Raw genomic sequence first — 24,718 nt, forward strand, 5'->3', positions numbered from 1 at the left:
TTAAGACAACTCAGATGTTCTCAGTGGGGTACAATTTAGATAGTAGAAAAGAGTGACATGAACTGACAGTGGTGGGTCTTACAACAGAGGCAGAAGGGTTTGTGAATCTGTCCCCGCCTTGCCCCAGTGATCTCTGCTATCAATCCTAAGTGAGCTGACAAAGGGGTAAAAATACTGTTCCCTGAATATTACTGAAGTAGTTTAAAAGAAGGGAAACAGAAGAGACATCACAATTGTGATTATGTAAGTAAATTGGCAGCTGAAATTCAGTACTGAAAGATGTAAAATAGCATAAAAACAGAAAAGCTTAACCCTACACAGCAGAAGTAGTTATTAAGTACTACCAGCCTCTTGGGTAAGAGGGGAACACCATAGCAGTATTTTAGATAGGCATTTGCAAAGTATCAACTCCATGAACATAAAGAAGTTCGGGATTCATTACAACAAATCCCAACAACTGTGGCAAGGTCTTGCATGTTAACATGTTAAGTAGAGGTTTGTTTTTTGTTTTTTTTTACTTGTTAAGTAGAGTTTTGGTCACCCTTTCCCTGAAGGGTAAAAGAGAAGGGTAATCAAGATAGATCAGAAGTGCAAAATGACTGAACACAGCAATCATACAGGATAAAAACAGTAAGACTGGTATGAGACGTCTGCAGAACCATGATAAAGGCAGGAAGATAAAGTACAATATCAAGAGACAGACTTAAAAGCAAATGCTTTGACAGTGAATAATTAAGTGGGAAGGCAAACATTGATGGATTTTTATTTATTTAAGAAATCATTGTACATTTCATGGATAAGTCCCATCATCAAAAAGGTTCAGTCCAACTGCAGTATCTACCTTACAGTTTCCTTACACCGATTCTGGCAAGCAGCAATGAGATCTTGCCAGGAAGGGAAAGTATCACAGTAGTCTCATTATATCACTGCAGTCTCATTACATCTCTTGCCATAAGCACCCATTAGTGCTACTTGTGTAGACTATACTAGGCTCAGTAGATCTGCTTTGCTCTGTGGCATTTCTAACATCACCTACTAAAACTATTGTTTGTGTGAGTCTGAACTGCCCCCCACTAATACACTATTTGTATACAGACCCCTGAGCAAATGGCTGTGTGGTGCTTAGCTGCTAGACAGGTTAAACTGTAACACTAGGTAGCAGCATGGATAGCAGTTAATCACTTTGAAAGAACAGAGACAAAATGGAGCACCCAAGAAAAGCATTTCTGAGAAGAGGAGAGATTCATCAGCCGAGTGTTGCAGCCCCAGAGCTCTCCCACATTCCATATCAAGAACAGAATTGAAAGAAGGCAATAATTTTTCACATCAGTACAAACACCATACAAAACCCCAATTCACTATTATAGCTGAATAATTTCAATGGTCTGGCAAAAAAAAAAAAAAAAAAAAAAAAAAAGAGTCTGAAATAAAGCCAGAGTTGGAGTCCTAAGCACAGTTTCATTTGTCCAGGATGACTGTCATAGATCCCTGGTTCAGTGCAATGCAAGTGTTCAGCTTTTATAATAGCAACTAGTAGGTAAAGTCACTTCTGAAGAGCACAAGGAAAACCAAAAGCAGAAGTTATTCAACAGTTGAATTAGCTTTCATGTGAGTTAAAACATGTACTGCAGCATTTGGCACATGCTGATTCTGCTGTGTCACTCCCTCAGGTAAATGTATGCAACAGCTTCCCCTTCACATATGCACTCCCTTTAGAGAGCTTGGAATCAAACTGAACTGAACACAGACTCAGTTTTAGCAGATCATCCTTCTTAACCATCTGCTGATTCACATGGAGTCTCTGGGTCAGAAATCACTGAGATATTAACTTGTGCATTGAAGTGCAGACGTTGGTTCTTCCTCCATGATTGCCATTTATCTTAAGTTGTTTGGAAAAGGATGTACACATGTAACGTACAATTTACTCACTTGACAAAAGAAAACAGGTCGTAACTATAGAAACAAAAGTTTAGATGTAATGAAACATTCTCATCTGTATGAACTGCTTTAAAGTGAACTTAGATCCACTGAATAAATCAGGTAATCATAAAAATTCTCAAGCTTTAGGAACACTTCCTATTTTCAACATCATTTGTTGATAGCAAAATAAAAATGCTGTTATTTAAACAAGAGCGCCACATAGTGTTATAAATAGAGATACAAAACAAAAGCTATGCAAGCTCTCTCCAACCTTTTCACACCTGGGCAAAGGAAAAAAAAAAAAACAAAACAAAACAAAACAAAAAACAAAACATTGGCATTATTACACTCAATACAAGTCCCCCAAAAATGTGTTTTTGTTTTGATAAAAGGAATAAAAGGAAATAGCATTCACCATACAAAAAAGTTTTATTTCTTAATTCGTTCTACAGCCTGCATATCAACTAGCAAAAATTTGATTGCAAGTAAAATAGCAAAGAATTCAAAAGCATTCAAGCAACTTGCACCACTTTGTTTTCTTCTAAACATATACAAGAAACATTATTTGTAGTTGTAAAGAGCAGACGATCAGTATTTGAAGACTTGATTTAACAATTCAATCAAAACAATAAGCTTCAGTGGTGAGTTTCCACTCATTAGGGAGTATTTGCCTATCTAGAAGAATCCAATCAGAAATACACTACTGTTGATTTGTCACCACAAGTTTAATCTGAGTCTGAAAGAACATCAAAACCTTCTTGATCTCTTCTTATGAAGTTCTCTTCAGTGGGATTCCTTTACGAAGAAAAGGGAAATCTTTCTCCAAACGATATTAAGTTATCAATAAAGAAAAGGTATGTAGAGCAGCCAGTAGTGCCTCTAGAACCAAAATTCCTGCTACCTGCCTTTTGTTACCAACCTCTTGCACAGCTTATTTTCTAAGTATAATAGGAATGTCGGGATAGTCACTAGAATACAATCACACATTGCTTCCTTTTACTAGTCATGCAGGGGGAACACAAAGTTAACAAGTCTTTAAATCAAAGATATTAGAATATGCTACAGAGGCCTCACACGAACTACACAATATTACTAGTACCAGGAAAAAAAGTTATCCAAAGAGCAACTAAAAAAAAAAAAAAAAAAAAATCTGCCATCTCATTAGCTCTTGGGAGAGAGCTATTCTACATTAGAAAAACATGTTAATATTCCAATGTTCAATTTCAATAAGAGTTTCTCTGGGAAGAATTTGGGTAGTTTAAATTTATAAAATAAGCGCCTACTATGAAAACAAACAATCCATTTTGCTGCTAGGCAAAACTATTATTTTCTAGTTTCTATTTGATAGTGTTTTCATTTTACTAAAAAATATTTTAAGATACATACATTCATGTTTTAAAAACCCTGTGACCACTTTCACATGAGAATGAAGCAACATAGCACAGCTATTGTATTACAGAAATAATTTGGCATTGACTTAGTTTAAAAAAGCCAATCACACCTAAGTTTAGAGATTCTTCTATAAACTTATAGTATACAAAAGTCCCTCAGAAATTTAGTATTAAATAGACCTGTGATTCCCAGGTTTCTGAGATCAAAAAGATCAAAAAATGCACAAGGAAGTGCTTGTTGCCCTTCAGCCTGTGTTTTGCCATATTTCTTCATGGTCTCCCCCTTCTCAATCTGAGATTGACTTCTCCAGTTGGGAGGAACGGGACCATTCAGCTTACACTCACCTTTCAGTCTACAGCTGCTGCTGACAGAGGGATTAATCTCAGCTATATATATGCTCCTATGACTAAAGAGATTTCTTGAGCAGCCAAAATAACTGACTACAAACTTATAGCTTTCTGAATGTTTTGTCACTGCAGACTGCATTGTGGATTTCAGGAGAAGAGGCCAAACTAGACTGCATTAATAAATGGAGAGAACTACTTCCTGACCCACATGAGTGTTTTAATCTTGGCTGTCAGGTAGTAGAGAGCTCTTGCTAAAACAGTCAATATCAAGATATGCCCCAGTATTTTTTATTCTAGTACTCCAACACCTTTATTCTTAGCTAGGTTAATAGCCCTAGGCTAGAAGTATACTGTGAATTGTTACAAGAAATGTGTCATGCAGTTCAGTGCTTTGTTAAGGGTTAACTTCTGAGATTGTTTTAGAGTGATCCTCCATATCTAAGTAAACCATGAACCAAAGAATTTAAGAATAATCTCTTTCCATGACCCTTACCTAGTTCATACCATTCAGATAAATCTGTTATTGACTAAAAAAATGCTCTCCCTTATCACATAGAGACAAGTCAGTCTCCTAGGTACAACAGCTCAAAGGACTCATTTAACATTAACAGAAGCTGTGTTTTCCTGAAGTCAGGTCAACTCCAGATCTCCATTTCACTCAACAGTGCAAACACGAGCAACATTATCGAACAAGTATTTTCATTTCAATTTAAGAATCAAGTAGCATAAACCCATCTTATTCATTCATAAGCCACAACTGGCTAAGACCATAACCAAATACATGCATATACTGATAGGTTCTTCCTGTTTCAGAGTTATATAAGCACAACTAGTTTTAATGTATTTGTATTGCAAACATACTTTCTCTTTATGGTTTAGAAGCACTGAGGGGAACAAAACAGTATTTTGAGTGACGCAAATTGTGTTTTAACTACAAGACTGAAGTTCCTAAACCCGTATGCACATGTGTACTGCTCTTAGAGCAGAGAATAACTTTTGCATTTAACTGCAAAGATAAACAATGCATTAACCTGCATTTGTGACAGTTTTCTTCAGTAAGTTTTTGTAAAGGTCAACTGTCACAAGCAGGAAATTGTCACATTTCACATCATTAGAATACAGTAAAGTAAACAAATATGATAGATTTGGGATCATGCTTTCTAGTAATATTCCCAAAAGGTTTAGGGAACTATAACTATCAAAACAGTGGTTTCAGTATATCTCAGTCTTCTTAGCCTATAAACTCCAATCAAGTTAGTTACTGCCCTTATTAAAAATAGAAACTTAATTCCTTACTCGGGCAAAGACTCACATTAAAAATCACATCAGAAGACAGCTTTTGCAGGATTCCAGCATCCTTCTACTGATTTGAATTCAAGTTCTCCCTAACATGTGCTATTATTCTTCAATTACATCTTCATGGATGTGTTGAGGGAAACATAATAAAGTATTCCTCACAGGTTTTTCAAGTGTACAGTACTTCATTGCAGAGTTTTCAATTGCTTATTTCATATTTGGTAGACTGCTGCCAGGAAGGCAATGAGGAATACTATATTTCCACAGACATAGATTGTTAACACAATCTGTTTAAACAGATGACCCTGCAAGGGAAAAAAAAAAAAAAAGTGTGTCAGTCTTTATTTTTAAAAACACGCTTCCCATCTCATAGCAGGTGTTTACAAATGTTGCCTTACCTCTGCTTCTGCAGATGTGAGTGACTGCAATATTTGTACTCTGTCATCCTCTATCAATTCAGCTGTTAATAGGAAGAGAAAAGCAGTTATTTACTGTTAATTGTTTTGTGTTTAGATTGTTTAAACATTAGACTCATTCACCTAGTTCTAGGAATGAAACACTAACCTAAGTTTATTTTAATCACTCCTCTACTTGCCCCTTTACACCATCTGTTAAGATACCATGCTGCTTCAATCCTGCAAACATCTCCTCTCTGCTTTAGATACAGGTCATTTACTTGTGTACAGTGATCTTCTTTTAGTGACAGCAGCCAGCCAGATTAAGAATTTCCAGTGAAGTCACTATCAGACATATTGGAGCCGTAATTTCACTTTTGTTCCCTTGTTCACTCAAAATTGCAAGCATTTGTGGTTACATTTCAGATCATTTTGCTCATGCAATATATCCATTCATACCAGTAAATTATGACAATAAAAAGACTGTGTGAATTAATCTGCGGGAGTCCTACCCTACCTGGGATCAAGACCTCAGCAAAAGGTGATAGATTCTGGGAAAACACTCACACATTTCAGTCTGCCCTATGAATTGTGACTTGAGAAATAAGAGGCTACCACTTGAGACAGCGCAAAAACAATTTTTCTATAATACATTGGTCTCAAGAACTGTTTTACTCCCATAGCAATTTATAAAGATATCATGCTATTACTCTACAGTTATTCCCTTCAGCTTCTAAGTTAGGAGCCAAAAACCACTTCTACAAATTCAATTCACTTAGATTTTTTTTGTCACAAATCTCACTAAGCAAGGTAAAAACAACAGATTGTTTGGGCTTGTACCTTTCCGTATGAGACAGTAGCTGTGTATTTCAAGAAGAACGTCAATACCAACATGCCAAGCTACAAAAGCAATCATTGTATAGGTGTCCCATGGGTCTGGTAGGTCAAGTGCTGGTAGATCCATTCCCAAGAACATAGTCACCACTAGTCAGCAAAAATGAGATAGAGACATTCAGTACTTCATCAGCACAATTAAAACAAGTTTTTCACCTTTGGAAACAGATTTCCCACAAACTGCCTACAGTTGCATGGCGAGTGAGGTTAAAGGAATCTTTACAGCTGAAAAGCTTTTGCTGGGCAGGGTGGGTGTGGAAACAGGGAAGGAAGGAGAAGGCCAGGATGCCAAAGCAGTTTTCATCTTGCTCAGTGCCCTGTGCAGTCACACAATCACTAATGTGTGACGACCAACAAGTCCAAAGTCACCCAAACTTGTGTTTAAGCTGCCTGTGGAACCTTATGGATATAGAATGAAGACTAAATTATGGTTATTTAAGTTAAATAGTCAATTATTGAGCTATGTTACGATAAGAACACTATCCTCAAAAGTTTCAAAAAGGAAAAGAGGACTCAAGATAAAAAACAGTTCCTCACTACAGAGGTCCTTAATATTTGTCTGAAGTATCTTTGGTATTAGATACCTGAACCTACCTTAAACACGGCTGAGCAAGTGAAACATGTTAAACAAAAGGATTTAACTATCATCTGTGGTTTAATTTTATTTCAGAGTTGAAATGGCACAGAGGATCCAATGTGCTAAAACTCAATGCCTAGATGTCCAGATGCTTTAGATGAGCAATAGACCAGATAATTACTGAGAGTTCCTTCAAGTCATTTAAAAGGGAGTTACAACTTACTCACCAGCTAGCATTCTAGCTGTTGTACCAGTACTCCAGTGAAACCAGTTAAACAATTGTCTCCTACAGAAATGAAGAAAAGCATTATGCTGTTCGGGAAAGTAATTTAAAATAAAAATTAAAGAATATTAAAAAAAACATTTTAAGCAGTAACAATGAAGTGAAAACATTACACTCTTACTTGCAGTTATAGAATGAATTGAATACCTTGGTGCATGAAGAGATGGTCTGAAACCCGCCATAAGCAGTTGAAAGATTGTGAGAGCCATCACAGTACAGCCAAGATAGGGATGAAAACCTGCTTGCTAAACATAAGACCTTTGAATATCATATTTATGTAAAGATATAGAAAAAACAAATGTTAATTTCATTTAAGCTTATAAAAATTATGGTGGCGGAAAAGTAATGTGTTTATCCTGGCAGAGGAGAAAGGAGAGAACAAGCTGCTCTGCAGATGGATGGAAATGGTTTTCCCAGGAAGAAGGAAGACACTGATTAGTCTGCCCAGGATTTGCCCCACCTTTATGCTGTATTGAGAAATTCTTCCATCTAAACAGCAGACAGCACTAGCTTTAAAGTCTCCTTTAGCTACAGTTATAAAGGAGACAACATTCTTCTGCGTTGCCAGAATTTGGAGTTTGACTTCTCAATAGCTTTTACAACAATTCTCTTGACAATAGTTCTAATATTAGAGTCAATGTACTTCTCATTTATTTGGTCCTATTTTTACAACAAAGTTAAAAACAAACCACACACTTACTTTGCTCCAACCTCCTCGGTATATAAAAGGCAAAACAAAAGATATGCTTGTAAGCGTGACAGTGGTCAGCATAAGCATACGATGCACCTAGAAAATTGAAGTCTGCTTTTAGAAACTATGATTTTCTTAATACACTATTAAAATACATACATGTATAATGATCTGCAGATAAGGATGTTCTTAGCTGCGTCTTTGGACTTTGCTTTTATTATTCAAGCCTGAATTTCCAATTCGCAGTTATTCCATTTTATAAGACTTAAAAAAAAGAAAACCACACCAAGTTTGACCTCTTATTTCTTGAATCTAGTAGGTTTAAGTTCTGCTAATAGAAAGAGAATACAACTAGGGGGAGATTTTGCCCACCTGAAACCACATCTCCTTTCCAAACAGGAATGAATGAGACCAGACAGGTTTGAAGAATCGTGCAACAATGACACCAATACTAACTGCAGTAATCCAAGCAACAAACATCAGTGTTCCTTAAAAATAAAATAAACATAAAAATAAAAAAAAATATAGGTCATTTATGTGTATGCTAATACTGCTTCAAAGACCATATAATATTTTAGCCCATGCGTATACTATCAGAAATTACTGGTGATAAATTTTTAATCACCTGGTTTAGACTACAATTTTATAACATTTATGTTGCTAGAGGTCAGAATCATCCATAAGAAGAATGATTAGACAACATCCTCAGCATGACAGAGCAACTGGGTCTATTTTGCCTTTCACATACATCCCTACATACAGGGGGAGATACTAACTCATTACCAATTTATACAAGAGAGAACAAGGGGTGACCTTTATTACAGGCTTTCATCAACAGGATGAATGATAGGTCTCTTATGGGCCTAGTTTACGGTCCAGTACTAGAAGAGAAAATTCACTTCAACAGCTCTGGACAATCAGTCGAAGGGTTTCTCATTTCAGATAGATCTAGACCAACAATGAACATAAGCGAAACCAGAGAGAAAGATACAAAGAGAAACAAGTTCCAAGTAACATTTAAGAGGAAAGTCAAACAGATTCATTTTCCTGGGTAAAGAGAACCTTAACTCTTCTGAAATTGAAAATTATTAATAGCTTAACTGCTTTGACAACCTCAAATCTTGCTACCCAACAGTAAAAATAAACTGAATGACAAGAAGAGGAAATACTCAGCAATAGTGAGGAAAACTCAATCTCAGCTAATTTTGAGCTGGAAGTCAAAGCTGAGAGGTGCAACTTACCATGAGCCTTGATGAGTCTTGGGGACCGGGAACCTCCAATATCCTGAGGAATGCCTGTGACATTGTACATTCCATTGGTAATTAGAGGCTGACGACGATGTTTGTATATTGGCCCACCTAAACAGTGACAAAGTAGTTTATTTAAGGCAAATGCAAGTCACACTTGTAAAGTGAGCCTATTCCTTTTTCATGAATGTAAGCCCTGTTACAACTATGGAACGTAATTATACAAAACCTCTAATGTGCAATATGGTAGGAACTTAACTTGTGAATCAAAACCTGCAGGTCATCTAAATTGTCTTCCATACTTAATATACATGAACCTATTTAACCCTCTACAGAGGAGAGCTTTCTCCACTGCACACAAAACATGAAGAATAATTTCTATTATGCTCCAGTCCATTTTTTAAGAAGTGGGGCTAGATCTTAAGCAGCTAACAGCTCCTAGCATCAAGTGCCCATGCAACACAAGTATAAGTCATCTTTAACTTTGAAAATCAAAGCCATGATCCAGACAGCCAGTAAAGATGACCGAACTAAATGCCTCTCAAATTTGGAAACTAGAGTCCTTAGTTCACATACTAATTCTCAGCTAAGGCATATCTTACATTACAGTAACTAGTTTAGAACTGTTCAAAGAACAGCAACCACACAAGTCAAGTTTACCTTCACCAGCTTCCCCATCTGCCAGAAAGATATAATAACTGGTGTCTAGATTAAATCTCTCTTTAGATGCTGCAAGATGAATACTCCTTCTAAAAGAACATTGAAGAACACCATCGGCAAGCCTCCATGACACATCTTCAAGGGCATTCTGTGAAACAGAATATTTAATACTCAGTCTTTCCAGAAAAATAGGATTCTTTATTGCTTTTAAGGTCACTGTTCAGGCTAATTTCAAAGTAGCAAACACAGGCAGCATCCTATATCTCAGGTCACGATATAAAACATTTCTTATGCTAACACAGCCAAGAGGTCATTCTCTCCCCTGCAATTCAGATGACTACAGTACAATAGCAGAACATAAAATATAAAAAAGTTCAGTTGGAAGGGACCTACAAAGACAGTTCAGCTGCCTGATCACTTGAGGGCTAACCGAAATTTAAAGCATGTTAGGGGCATTATCCAAATGCTTCTAGAACATTAACAGGCATCACCTATCTCACTAGGAAGCCTGTTCCAGTGTTTGGTCACCCCCCCAGTAAAGAATTTTCCTAACATGTACTCTGACCCTAGGGGCCAATCACCATATTTTGGGTTAACTGCTTTCAAGATATACATTTATAGCAGATAAATGAACAGTCTTCTCCCATAAAACTGTTTAGCTCTACAAAAACAGCTGGAAGATAAGAATCCAGTACAAACATAAGGAAGCAGGTATAAAGGTAAAAACAGCAATCCTAAAAATGATGTACTGTAGAGATCCTAACTTGCTGCTCTTCTGTATTAAAGGCCCTAGTTAAGCAGATACTTCCAGCTTATGTCAATACTTTTTTTTTTTTGGTGATACCTTCTACTGTATTAGTACATCAAAAGGGATTTGGAGAGTAATTGGTTTAAAACTAACCCTGTGCAAGTGACTCTTGTTGCTTGCAAAGAAATGACACAGCAATGGTCTGAGGAAAAAAGAGTCTTGCATACCAACTTAGAAGTATGTCAGTAAGTTAACGTAGCAACCTAAGGCTTAGATTTATTACTACAAGTTTTTACAACTCACAGTGATAATCCTCTGCTTCCCTTCTACCCTCTAACCCAAGATACATAGATCACAACCTCAGCCCTAGCAAAAGGGTAGTCGCATGAGTAATTTGCACAAAGTTCCTAAATCATGTAAATTCCTACTATGACTTCCTTCCTGGTAAATGTTACCTTCAGAAGTTTAACTTTCATTTTTGAGGAGGAGCCCAATCAGTCTCAACTTAAAGAATTCTAAATCCAATTGACTATTTACATTTACTTTGTAAAATAAAAGCACAAAGCAGCAGCATACCATTCATCACTTCAAACCCACATTTGTGGAATGGTTTCCGTGCATACCTCTGAATCCAACACAGGAGGTCTTCGTCCCTTCAGGTATGCAGTGCTTACAGTAACATGGTGGTCCTCGTTAATACACAGATATGCATCATCATCACCCTAGATATTTGAGAAAGAGTTATTTCTAAACCAGTAAAAACCTATAATGACTGTTTCCAAAAGTCTAGCAAAAGACTCAAATCTCAAACTGTTAAGCTATATGCCAGCTTTCAAACACCTCAGTGGTATAGGGGAACCACATGAAGTCAAATAGTAAGACATATTATGATTTAACATGTTCCTCCCCCTCCTCCAAAGTAACAACCATAGTATCATAAGTTTCTTTATTTAGAATTTTACTAAAACAAGAAAGAGATGGATGCTAATGGTATTTTAAAAACCTTTAGTTGCACGTTGTTTTTCATAACTGTAAGTGTACAAATATACTGTTAAGAACAAATCGCTCTTGCAGTAGGAAGATGAATAAAAAGCATCTTTGTGCAACACTTCATGGATTTCATATTTTCAGCATTGTCCCTTCACTTTAAAAGCAACTAGAAAAAAAGAATCTTTTAACACTTAGTAAAGATAGGATTGAGTCACTCTTACATGAACAATGCCGAAATGCAAGTGGTTTTCAGAAAACAGCAAGGCAAGTTCTGAGAGGTGGTGTTTTTAATTCCTGGGTAACAAAGCAAAGTTTATCCAGACAGGAATTCCAGTCAGCTACTGTGCTATTACTAAGGCTGAATTCAGTGAGAACAGGTATCCACAGGGAGATTTATTGCAGAAAGTCAGTCTCAAGCTAAGACTGCAAACCTCTCTAAAAAGCCACCTGTGCTTTCTTTCAGCACTACAGGGAAGAAATTTGTTTGTAATCTAACCCAATTCCTATATGCACGTTTCCTGAAGCATCATTGAAACTCTACCAGGATCACAAAAGTAACCAAAGTAGAAATAGGACACTCACCATCCACTGGTCATAGGACAATGCAAATGCTAAGTACCCTTCACTGGCGCCACTCATTTCAATAAGTACTGAACTCTTCTGCAGCTGGAAGGATAAGAAAAGGCACGAAGCACTTCCGGGATCACAGTTTGAAGGATTCCTAACACAAAACTTCGTAATTCCACAACCTGATGCATTAAACTAGAAAACAAATCAAAAATAAGTCATAAGCAATGTGAATTCCTCTTCTTTTTCCCTTTGTAACCTGCTGTAGAAGAAAGCATACAAGGAACTGGAAAGAAGTGCCATCTACACCCACATACCAGTTTCTCAACCCATCCCTATAGTTACCAGATAGGTAGTAAGTAAAATAATAGGGAATTCTAAGGTGTACTTTTATTTAAGTTGAATTTTCATGTCAAAGACATTATAGCAGAATAACCTTAAAAAGTAAAAACTTGAAAGAAACTTCCTTCAGTTTTATTTTAGAGAGGTTGAAATCAACTGCAGGATGAGGGCAGGAAGAAGGGAAGAACTTTATTTCCTTTCTAAAGCAGTAAGTCCACTGACAAGCAATGAGACAAACCATGTACTAGAAGTCACAATGTTATTCTGGATCAAGTAGTGATGCGTTCTCAATCCACTGAAATGTCAAGAATCAGTAGTAGAAGTCTGTAACACAGATGTACTCAGAAGTTTCTGAACCTGCAGTTACTGAATAAGTTAGGAGTCAAGACCAGAGTAAGTCTCTTCCCAGGTACACAAAATTTTCATCTGGACTTGAGAAGGCTGAAAGAACATTTAAAACTTAACCCACATGAGGCATGGTCACATTCAACCCACGTTCAAGCAACTACAACAGGGTAGACATCTATGTTCTTAGTCTGATATGTAAGTTACTCCTACCATCTTTCCTTTTCTCTCTAACTGTATCAATGGCACTTAATTTCATTCATCACAAGCATTAGAGATTGAATTATTTGGGTTCATAGTTACTCACTGGCTTTGTTAAGTAGGAAGCTGAATGTGATGTTGATATAGCCTCAGATGTCACATATAAGGGTGTTGTTGGGAATGGTGCATTAGGCTGAGAAATAACAGGACCAGGAATCTTCACCCAGTAAGTCTTGTATTTCTTCACAACTGTGGCTCTTAAGAAATAATACATGCACACTTGGTCAGTACTGCATACATTAGGAACTCTTTTTTTTTTTTAAAGTAACATTTAACTGGTATAGTTTCTACAACATACTTGCTAGACACCTATCTTTATGCCAGCCCCCACAATTTCTAGCATTTTGAAATAAGAAAGCATTTCAAGGGGGGAAAATTAACTTTAAAGCATCCTACTACATGCCCTACTAGATATAAAACACATTCGTGTCTCTAGCATAGATCATAGCCTCAGAAGGGTGATGTTTTTACACCTTGGCTTTTACCCACTAGTTCCAAAAAAAATGACAGTATAATGGGAGGTTGTGTGCCATTTTGTTAGGTACAAAAAAAAAAAAAAAGAAAAATATTACCACTGCATACCACATATATGAGAATTAAGCAGTTAACAGGAATTACTGAAGAAACCAGTCTCAGAATTCCCTCCTGCTGTCAGCTCAAAAAAAAAAAAAAAAAAAAAAAAAAAAAAAAAACAAAACAAAACAAAAAAAAAAACAACCTCCAAACTTTATGTAAAGAATAAATATCTATATTAATGTAGACTCTGCAGTAAGCAAGTGTTGACTTTTGGGACCATTAGTCTAAGGATACTTTTGCTGGTCAGTATTTGTCAGACAATTGTACATGTTTATTTTATTTGCATTTTAAAGTTAAAGCTAATACTGGGCTTACTTACAGAAATTGTATGTGTTTTGGTGCATTTCCAGGGGCAATCCAATAAACTTTTACATCACTCTTCTTTGCTTTACTTGTGTGACTGACTGCTGAATTCTGAAAATGTACATATTAAGAGTTACACAGAGGGTATTCACTAAAGACATTTCATTTAACACATTCATTACATTGGCTGCAGCTGAATTCTGAAGAGATATTGCACTGCTGTACTGCACATATTCACTGCAAGCAACTTAAAGTCGACAACTGGCTTTTCTCCAGTCAGTCATGATCCACTCAGATGAAGTCTACCACTGAAATTCATACATACTGCCAAAAAAAGCCTAGAAAGGAAAAACTAGAGGTCTTTTAGTCCAGAAGACTTCAGTGACAAAAGAGATCCCTGCAGTGTTTATGCTGAAACAGTGTCGTAACACTTCTTGACACCGAGAACATGAAGGAACAGTGTAATAACTGTATAGAGAGAAGTGGACCAGTATTACAGAGCGAAACGAAAGATAAACAAATCAGGCACAACACCGAACTACGTCTTCATCAGAGAAGGCACGAAACATAACCCCATGTCATTACAGTACTGCATACATATTACAGCATACATTAATTGGGGCAGGTGGTAAAAACAGAAAAAAAAAAATCCAGGAAGATTGAGATTCTTTGTCCAGATCAGTTCACATGAGCATGAAGTTCATGCTGGTTGCTGAAACACTAGTCAGTTCAGATCTCTTGCATGTGAAGCAAGATTAATTTAAATAAAATGAATATTGAGATTGCGATCTAACCTGTTACTAAGGCAGCTCCACTAACACTACTTAACACAGCTACACTAAGGATAGTGGCCTATTCTAGTGTTTTCTTTCGGTCAATTACTGTGGAAGGTTTCCTTGCTATGAGACATTATTAACAAGCATGTCAAAAAATTGGTTACTCTTCTCCAAAGCAAATAGAGCATGTCTTCTTTTTAAGAAGTACAATAAGCACGTATGCAGTAGGACATATTCATTGTTCACTAATTATGACTGCTGTATGCTTTCAGTAGACTTCTACCACCAGGAGCATTTAAATAGTTTATAAGAATAGACAAATAAAATTTCAGTAAGCCATGCTTCTATGCTGCAAGTTATAGCAATTTCCTGGGATGCTTACTGAGCTCAGAAATTACATAGCTTTGTACTAGACCACATCTGTAATGGGACAGAACAAACACCCTAGTGCCCAATGTCCCATTTTAATAAACTAGATTATACCTTGGTACGGCCACACGTCAGAAGCTGAGAATGTTTCCGGTCAACTAACATAAAGGAACCAACCGCGGGGCTATCCAAGTGTTCTGCATCCCGGGCTTGTATGAAAAACCCTTCAAAATCTGGTCCAGACAGGTGAACTGCAGCAGTAATGAAAATAAAAGGAAGTTGAACATTCTCCAGAGGACAAATGAAGCGCTTCATCAACAACCACTAGAAGCTCATTTTACAAACACTGAGTGGTTGCTGAAGGGATGCCCTGAACAACACTCAACTGCTTAAATAGATCTGCTGTAGCTACCCAAGTAAATACATGCTGCAACACAAAGAAACAGTAAATTAAACTCTTCCGTTATAACTAACACAATACCTTCTATAGTGTCCCCAGGTTTAAATTCAGTCCAATTAACTGCAATGTTGTGCACAGGTGATGGCTGTGGTGAGCTGCCATGACAGGGTATCATGCTCATGCAGGCTTCTCTTACTCTCCCATTTGGATATCCATTCACAGATACACAGAAACAAATAAGCATCCAAAAACCAGAAGCCAGGCTAGGCAGCTCCATCTGAATAAAGTAAGAGTTACAAGTAATTAAATACCACAGACATTTACATTGCAGGTCACTATTCATTCTTAGAACATGTTAAATACTAAACTTTAGAAGCACATTTAAAACAAAAGCCTGCATGAGAAAACACCATTCCCATCTTCAGTAGCTACAATTAGTAAGTGGTTGTGGTAACTACCAGACTTCACAAGGACTTTCACAAATTGTGTTTCAGACCATTTATATGCTCAAGAGTATAGATCCCTTGATCCACCAGATGGACATTTACATCATCTTTTATTTTATATTTATATTTTATATTAAGTTTCTTTTTATTTACAGCTCTCCCACTCTCTTAAAATAAAATCCAGGTCCCTTAAACACATCTACAGGACAGATGGATCTTAAAATATTTTAATTGGTGTATAAACATCTACAGTACTGAAAAAACTAACATCATTCCAAGCTAACATCATTCCCACTCATTTATTAATCATAGCTCCAAACTGCACATTATTAGGACTGCCAACATGAGTTTCCACAACTCGTGTCTATTTCTTCACTTATGACAAAGAACTCCCAGGTGACGAGTTCTCCTTTCTGCAGGGAGACTGTGGTTATCAGATGTCAGAAATAGATTTTATACATGTAAAAGAGGATTTGGTATAAAAGGTTAAACAGAAATATGTTTAAGACAAACACAGGAGTTCCTTAGAACTTCTCCTTTTGGGTATTGGACCTCCAGACAATTAGTTCAACAATATCATTGCTTGCTATAATCTCTAAGGGAACAGGAGACATGAAAAACCATGTGAGGTAGTAGGACTAACCAGCCTAATACAGTTATAAGAACCCCCTAAAATTCAGCATTCATCATATAATAATCTGTTCTGAAACAATGCTGTTTTCAAGACAGCTGTGGTAAATCTTTTGTTGTTCTGCAGCATGCAGAGTTTACAGCTGCACCCAGTATTTGCAGGAAGTCTTAGCCAACAAGGTATGTCCAAAGGGGCTGGGAGAACTAAGACACCATCCTTCCAATCCTTAGACAAAAAAAAAAAAAAAAAAAAAAATTATCAGCTCTAGGGGAACATGGACCAGGCAAATAAGCCTGCTTTCTGTCCATTCTGTGCTAAGTGATAAGAAACACCAGGTTAAGAAGTTCCCTGATAGCATGCATGGTTGTGAAGATAAGCAAGACACAGAGATGTTTCAGACTCAACTCTGATATCTACAGGCAGTCAAGTAGAAACAAGACATATCATTAGTCTTGCACACTGTAAGAGTAATCATTATTAACTTTTCCAAAGTCCTCATACATGCAGTGCTAAACATCCAAAAAATCCGGGGCAATGCTACATTCATCTTTCAATGTACGAGCTCCTTCTCAACTTCATACCAGTAAACAAAATCTAGGGGATGGTGATCAAACATTTCAGAAACTAGAACAAAAAGATCACCACTCAACTCCTCCTCCAAACACCCAAGATAACATTATGATAGTATCTATGACTTCTAGTTAGTCAATGTTTTTGTTTTTTTTTAGTTCTAATATCTCTAAACCATCACAAATCTACAGCAATGTGATTTCATTTATAAATTAAAGAAATCTATAGGAAGCTAAAAACTAAGCTTCTGTACAATAGTGGTATTAAAGTAGCTTATATGTACAAGAGAAATCTTCAAAACACTTTGCTACTAGAAGAGATAAGGCTGCATATCACAGAAACAAAAAAAAAAAATAGGTTTGCGTTCTAGCTTAAGTAGCAGAGGATGTGGTAGGGATTTAAAGTGAAACAAGCTCTTCAGCAGACTCATTCAACTCAAAAGCTGGCAGAAAAGAAAAAATAAGTAGAGGAAAAGGACAAAAGGCCAAAACCTGAGAGAAGTACTGTACTGAAGAATATATATATATATTTTTTTAATAAGGTTAACTATAGAGGAACAACCTTCTCTGTACACTTTCAAGAATCAAGTGAGATATTATCAAGAACCTTCCAGATTAGAATACTGCTTTAAACAACAGTTATTCAGTTTTCCCCTTTAACCTGGAAATATATTCTGGCACTCCCCATTTTCTACCTACACAGCTAAAGAGACAGAAAGACAGGAAGCACTCAGCACTCTCATAATACCAATCATTCTGCTGTTTTTCTCTGTATGTTTTCAGAAAACATCTCACAAACTAATAATCGACCAAACAGTATAAGTCACAATTCTAGAGAAGTCAAGCTTGAAGAGATTATTCCTTAACTAGCTTCTTCAGATTGAAGAACTCTGGACTTAAATTCCAATACCATAGGAAAAACCTCTTTCATAAGACACAATCCTTTCCATAACCTAATATTTAAGGTAATAGTTTAGGAAAGAAAAAAAAAAAAAAGTACAAGAAAGTACAGAGAGGCTGAATTCAGGAAAGCTGAAGTGTAACGTGAAGTGTAATGTGAATCATGCTTAACTTCATTATGAAAGAATATGTGCCTTTTAAAGAATAAAGTGAAAACAACAAAAAAAAAGTTTATAATCACTTACCTTCTGCCCCCCAACTGTTAGGATCCTACACTGTTCTAGTGTTCCCCAACCCCTTCCGTAACATGCACACACTTATCTGGCCTTCAGCCAGTATCTGTTCAAAACACACCTCACATAATGAGCAGTGCAAGGACAATTGGAATACACAGAGAGGAAGAGGGGATATTCAAGAGATGCCCAGAACTTCCACATTCAAGAAAGCTAAGATGTCTCCTTTAGCTTTAAAGGAGTACTTGTTGCAAGAGCATGAAATTGCATGTCATGCCCTCCTGAGCATAACACCCTAAGAGAAGGAAAAAGTGACTTTGTCTGGAAAGCAGAGCACATTATAGCTTGGAAATGAATTAAGCTAATGAATCAGTAATAAGTACTTCTGATAAGTGACAAAGAAATACGTAGGCTGAAGATCAATAAGCAATTATATCCATCACCACCAGGTATTTGGACAAGTAGGTCACCTGTTCAGCAGGGAAAAATACAAACAAGTCTACCACTGGCAAGCAACAAGTCACTCCAGTGTAGACTGATCACTTCGTTCAGTGAGTTTTCTCTTTTCTCTAGAGAGATCTACAGATATAACAGTTATTTTCTTCCAAGTGATGTTGTAAGAAAGGATTGTATTTTTAGATGCTTAGCATGTTACATCCTACAACGCAGAACTGCTACTTAGAGGAGTAGTGACACTAAGAACTGCAACGAGATGTTCTGATCAAACACAGGTAACAGGACCGAGGCCTACAGTAAGTGAATATACAATAAACTGTGCAATGTGCAACTTTTTCCTGATATTCCCCTTTGCTGGAAGAACACAGGTAAGACAACTAGATCTCACAGCTACATATAAAAGTACAATGCCTCTTTCTTGGTTAGGTTTAATTGCACAGGCAGGGCAGTGCTCATTACAGACAGGTTGGTTTCAGGAAAGCTGAAGTGTAACAAAGTGAAGCATGATTCACATTATGAAAGGATACGTACCTTTTAAAGAATAAAGTAAAAACCAAAATAAGCTCCCTACCTTGTGTCAAAAAGAACCTGAGAGGCTGATCAAAACCATCTTAGAGAACTCATTCATCCAGTTATTCTACTCCTCCCATAAACATAGCTGAAATTAAAAAGCGTTCTAATAAAGGTGAATCAGCAGCTGTCACCTTGATTGTATTCTCTAGAAAAGTGAATAAAAAAATCTGACTGAAAGTGAACTATATGAAACCCTTAAATCATCAAGTATGGCCATGAAACCTAGACTCAAAGTGATAATCTGATTCTGTTAACTCAAGTTTTGAGGCATGCAAACAGTGGAATGGTCTGCTCTTACCTACAGCATTTGAAAATACTGTTTCCACTCTAAGTTATTATAGCTTGTTGATTTGAGAACCTTCGGTCACAGTGATTTATTTACAAACTTTTGAAATACAACTCCTTGACAAATCAATACTATAGCATATCACATCATTACTAGATGAAAGTTATCCAAACCACTATGATTTGTGCCTTTATTGTCAAATAAAAATATTCCAACACCCAACAGTTTGAAGCATGACTACAAACATATTCCCTCCTTCACCCTCTCTCCCTCCCTCCTACTTCAGTATAACAGCTCACCCCCTCACCCTGCCCTGGGAGGGAAGGCACAAAAGGAAAACTTCATTACCATTAAGAAGGGGATCAAATACCAAGACTGTCAACTACTGATTATTTCATACAAAACTTGATTATAACTGTAAAATTCAATTTCATGCAGAGACTAGTCAGTATTAAGAACTGAGAGATGACTTATGAAGTGACAGTTCTGGCTGAATTTGAACTGGAGTTTCAGTGAAGCATCACTTGAGTTACGACACGTTACTTGGCATTTGTTGGACAGGTCAGAACCCAAGAGAAAGAGCTTCTAGTGAGAGCACCCTTCTGGGAAACCTACACTACAGAGAAGTCACAATGAATTTGGGGGAAAGTCATGTAGAAGAATCAGAATGCAGTCCTAAAGGCATGGCCTGTTGCTCCACCAGTATTGGGATGCAGGTCAGTTATTTTTAATAACACGTAGCTCACCGAAAACATACAAAAGACAGTCCTGAAAGAGTGAGCTAGAAACCACCTTTCAGCTAGCGGAAATGGAGATGTAGTAGCTAGCATTCTTGCTACTTGTGATGGGCTTGAACTTTAAGTATTAGCGATGTTCTTGTCAAAGTAATTGTCTTTGGCTGTATCTCAAGAGACTGCCTGGAAAGACTGATTGCAAAGAGAAAGACAGGTTTGCTTAACAGTATCCACCAGCTTCCATAAAGCAACAAGTGTTGCTGTGGTATCTTGACTGAACATCTGAAATTTGCCATCTCATTCATGCAGGAGTCATCTCCTTCTTCTTTAAGGAAAAAGGAAGGGAAAGATTGGAAGCAATTGGAATAATTGAGTGTTATAATTGTAGAAACAGCTTTTGAAAGAGCCAGAACCAACCATACAGTAGGCTACAAATAAGACTGAAAATTTGTAATGGGTCACGCGGCTTCAACTAGTAACTGGATTGCTAGGAGGGTTAACCAGGCAGGCTGCATCTAAAACACAGGAGGAAATTCAACTGTTTTTTAGGTGGATAACTTTAACACTGTCAAACTTCAAAGACCAAAAGCAGTTGTATATTTTCTCTCCCAAGAAGGGAGAAAGAGAGAAGTCCTGGTTACCTGCCTTCAGCTGGCTAATTTAGTAGCCTAATTTAGATATTTACAGTGTGGCTTCAGAATCAACAAAACAACTGAAGAAAACTGAAGAGATATTTCTCATTTTTGTAGTTACCTACAAAGAGAAAGTTATTTGTAAATACTTACTATCTGTAAGCTTTTTTTTTTTCTCCTGTTACCAGCATGTCCCTGAGGACAACAGAGGCAAAGAGAAGGTCCATACTAAATTTGTACTATTTTTTTTTTTTTTTTTTTTTTTTTTTTAATATTTATTCCTTCCTGTGTTTAAAAGGCTCCTAGTCCCTGCAGGTAGTGACAGGAAAGCAAGCCCTGGCAGTCTAGTTCCTCAAACACATAATGCCCACACACAAAGCATCTCTTCATAGAAGTTGTCTTTCAGCTATTTGACAGAATTTCACTAGCTGCATAGTATGAAACCTAAAACTAGTTTCAGAGAGAGAGAGGATGGGCAAGACAAACATGTTGCCAAGCAAAAGGTACAAAAACCATCATGGCCAAAACTTTTCTCCTGAACACAAGAGAAGAGGGCAAGCAGGAAAGGAAGAAGCTGTCTAAAGCAAAACCAGCTGTATGAACACATGATACTGTGCTGTGTCTCTTTAGAAACACACTTGCACAAAGCAGAGAGCCTTGCTGTTAAAGAGTCAGTTTCCCTCTCAGAAAGAGAGCGTGCGTCAATTTCTCCTGCTGGTTTGAAAGTTGCCATATCAGATTATCTGTTTTTTGCCCTTACTCATGCAGCTAGCATTCACATTCATGATAATTCGTTATCCTTTCAAAATTAAGAAGAAAAAACACACAGCCACAAAATGACAAAACACGTACACCTCAGCCTGTTGGTCTTCCTACTTCAGGTGCTAACTTCACAGCCAGTCCTGCTACAGTGACAGAAGTTCAAATAAAATTGCCATTAGCTTTCTACTTATAGCAAGAAAGCTTATAGGTACATCATAACTTCTATTTGGTTCACATCTCACAGTATTAACCCTTATCACATGCAGGATCAGAGGAAGTTCTTCTGCAACTAGAAACAGGACACAGACACTAAAAAAGGAAATATTTATGAGTGTTCTTTACCTCAAGCCAACATTTTTTGTTGCATCCCCAGCTAAGCCCACAAGGCTAGATTTCAGATGAAATGCATGAAGTTACCATTAAGCACTGACCCCACATCTTCATTCCACATGCCTCACAGCAGTTCTGCATTAAGTCATTACTTTAATTACCTTCTGATGCAGTTAAAGGGGGGGGGAAATAAAAAGAAAAACTTTTGATACCTTATTACTCACAGCATAAGTTATTATAAATTTACAGTATGATTTTAAAGCTTATCATATCAAAGAGATTTTTTCTTTCAGAAGAAAAATAAAGTCTTAAAGAGGAACTTCAGCTTTTTTTTTTTTTTTTCCCCTACCCTCCCTCTTATCCACTAAGAATGAGCAAGAGGCAAGGATTTCACCCTGTTTGGTGACTGATTTTAATTATTTAATTTTATATGGGACAACTGCTCTGCATACAAACCATTAGGGCCCCAACCCTGCAAGCTTGTAAGCATACAAAGAACCCTGTAAGGTGCATACTGTCCTAAAAAGTAGCTTCAGTTTAGTTACACTCAACAACCAATTTCAACTACATCGTCAACTGCAACAGTTACCATGAGGTTACCTCATATGAATATTAATAAAGAAATATGAATATTAATAAAGAAATAACACATGGAAATACTCCTATAGCATTAAGAAGCAAGGAACACGCCAGAGGCACGTGAGCAGCGTAACTTTCAGATGCAATAACCCTGCGTTTACCTTTAGAGTCTTCTCTAGTATTTTAACAATATTAGGGCAAAGCCAGGTCAGAGCTCTGTCCGAAGCCTTTCAGAAGCGCTTGCACTGACAGCAGCAGTTCAGAGGCGCTCAGAAGGGCCCCCAGCTTCCAGCACGACTACTGCCGGCCGGCCGTACAGCACGAGCAGCTTCCGAGCAGCTCGCTGGAGCCACGCTCCCTGGTGCTGATTAAGCCACAACCCCCGGCAGCCCCATGCCCCCTCCGTCCCCCCCAGCAGCCCCTCACCTGCCCGCTCGGCCCCGCCGCGCACCGGGCGCTTTGCTGCTGGCGGCGCCGGGCGGGGCGGGCCCTGGGGGCGGCACCGGCAGCGGGGGAGGCGCCCGCGGGCCCCGGGGGCCGGGCTGGGGGCAGCCGTAGTGTGCGGGGGGCCGAGGTGTGCGGGGTGTCTGGGGCTGCAGCCAGCCCTGCCTCTGTTGTATAGGAAATATAAGCTATATGGAAGCCTGCAGGTCTGCGAGGAGGGATGGAAATGCAAGCTGCAATGCTGTTGGAAGCTACAGAGAGTTTAGGGAAATATATTAGCTTATGTGTGAAAGGTAAAGTTGGTAAGGAGAGGAATGCTGCTTTGCATCTCTTTTTGTATTACTTAACCAGGCGTTAGCTACTGCTAAAGCGCTATAAAGCAAGAAAAGTAAGAGACAACAATTTCTAACTCACTAGTTAAATTCTTTAACTAGTGAGTACAAGTACCTCTGCCCTCCTGCACGGTCACCAGTCTGTCTGGAAGGATTCTTCTGAAATATGTTAGTCCTTCTATTGAGAGAGAAAAAAAAAAAAATCAATAGTTATGCAGACTTAATGAATATATTCTCATGACAGAATACTGCATGTTAACTTGTTCTTAAGTATCAATAGTCAAGTACTATTAAGGAAATAAAATGCATTAGGATATACGAACTATAAAAAGCCCACGGATTTATCTTCTTTGTAAGATGTACTGCAGTTATAGCTGTGTTAACGTGCTCATAACAATGCTACACTTACTGCAAAGCAGAAGTTTCTGCCCTAACCATGGTATCCGTTAGAGACACAGAGGGCTGGCAGTTGGGTTTTAATCTTACTACAACCCTGAAGAGAGATAAAGTTGTATAACCTGCTGATGAACTACACCAGGGGATGGCTATGGCAAGTGGCAAATGCCTTCCTTTGTTCTGTGTCCTGGAACATACCATCAAATATAAAGAGAAGCTGATGGCTTTTTTTCGCATGGTTTCTGGCAAGGCCATAAGGAAGTAGCTGAAAGCTTATAATTTTGAGAACAACAGCAATTTTACAAAGCAGACTGCATGACGAGTATTTCAGGGGGAATTTGTGTTGCTTAAGAACTGAGCAAACAAGTAAAACATATAATTTTGGAAATTAAATAGCTTTCAGTCCAATATTGGCGTGTACTGATAGCTGTGCTATTTTTTCAAGCCCAAGGGAATATGGGAAACAATAAGCCATTGCAGCTAGGTCTGAACAGGCCCCATGTTGTTATGTGGTTCCTTGTAATCAAATTTCCTCCTGGCTAGTAAGCAAACGATACAGCAAAACTGGGGAATTCTGTAAGGTCAGCTCTTGCTCAAGTGCCATATATGTGCACTAGGCAAATGGTTTCTCTACGTCACTGGTGAAATTACCACTGCAAGACAGCACTTGAGTTCAAATCAAGAGACTTTCAAGTTTTTCAGCTTTACTAGCTTAGTTAAGTAAGTATTAGGGAAATAATGACAATAACATTATCTTAGGAAGATTTTTTCCTACAGTGCAATTTTCACATGCTTTTCTTTTTTTCCCTTTTTTTTTTTTTTTTTCCCCCCAGTGAGAAGGGAATCTTGAGTCATGGAAACAATCCTGACCATTTAAAAGGAAATAAACGATGGTAAAAGTCACAATGTAGGATGAAATATTTTTCTCCATACTTAATTAATTCTTTTTCCTTGAGCTCTGACACTATTTAAAACTTATCAACTGATTTTTACCTTTGGCCCCAATAAATACTCTTTTTATGTCTTTTTTCCTTTG

The 24,718-nt window shown here is 37.5% G+C and overlaps 1 protein-coding gene across 7 annotated transcripts; it reads right to left on the bottom strand.

The window, feature by feature from the left end:
- Window positions 1-496: 496 nt before the first annotated feature.
- On the bottom strand, window positions 497-23,432 carry FRRS1 (ferric chelate reductase 1). 7 transcript variants are annotated; one of them, XM_082765598.1, is made up of 16 exons: window positions 23,369-23,432; window positions 15,461-15,656; window positions 15,094-15,230; window positions 13,851-13,945; window positions 13,002-13,152; window positions 12,023-12,202; window positions 11,074-11,172; window positions 9,703-9,850; window positions 9,037-9,153; window positions 8,168-8,283; window positions 7,805-7,891; window positions 7,252-7,362; window positions 7,049-7,133; window positions 6,191-6,334; window positions 5,354-5,415; window positions 497-5,260 (listed from the first exon to the last, which is right to left on the bottom strand). In XM_082765598.1, exons 2-16 carry the CDS (start codon window positions 15,654-15,656, stop codon window positions 5,168-5,170), a joined length of 1,821 nt encoding a protein of 606 aa, XP_082621724.1. In that variant the 5' UTR covers window positions 23,369-23,432; the 3' UTR covers window positions 497-5,167. The 7 variants fall into 7 exon arrangements, with proteins under 7 accessions (XP_082621724.1, XP_082621722.1, XP_082621725.1 ...); XM_082765596.1 differs by lacking the exon at window positions 23,369-23,432 and adding an exon at window positions 22,937-22,972; XM_082765599.1 differs by lacking the exon at window positions 23,369-23,432 and adding an exon at window positions 22,672-22,848 and having other exon boundaries at window positions 7,049-7,107; window positions 7,252-7,349.
- Between the last annotated feature and the right edge of the window lie 1,286 nt (window positions 23,433-24,718).

The sequence above is a fragment of the Aythya marila genome (genome assembly GCF_965140915.1).
Source record: "Aythya marila genome assembly, chromosome: 8".
Lineage (NCBI taxonomy): Eukaryota > Metazoa > Chordata > Aves > Anseriformes > Anatidae > Aythya > Aythya marila.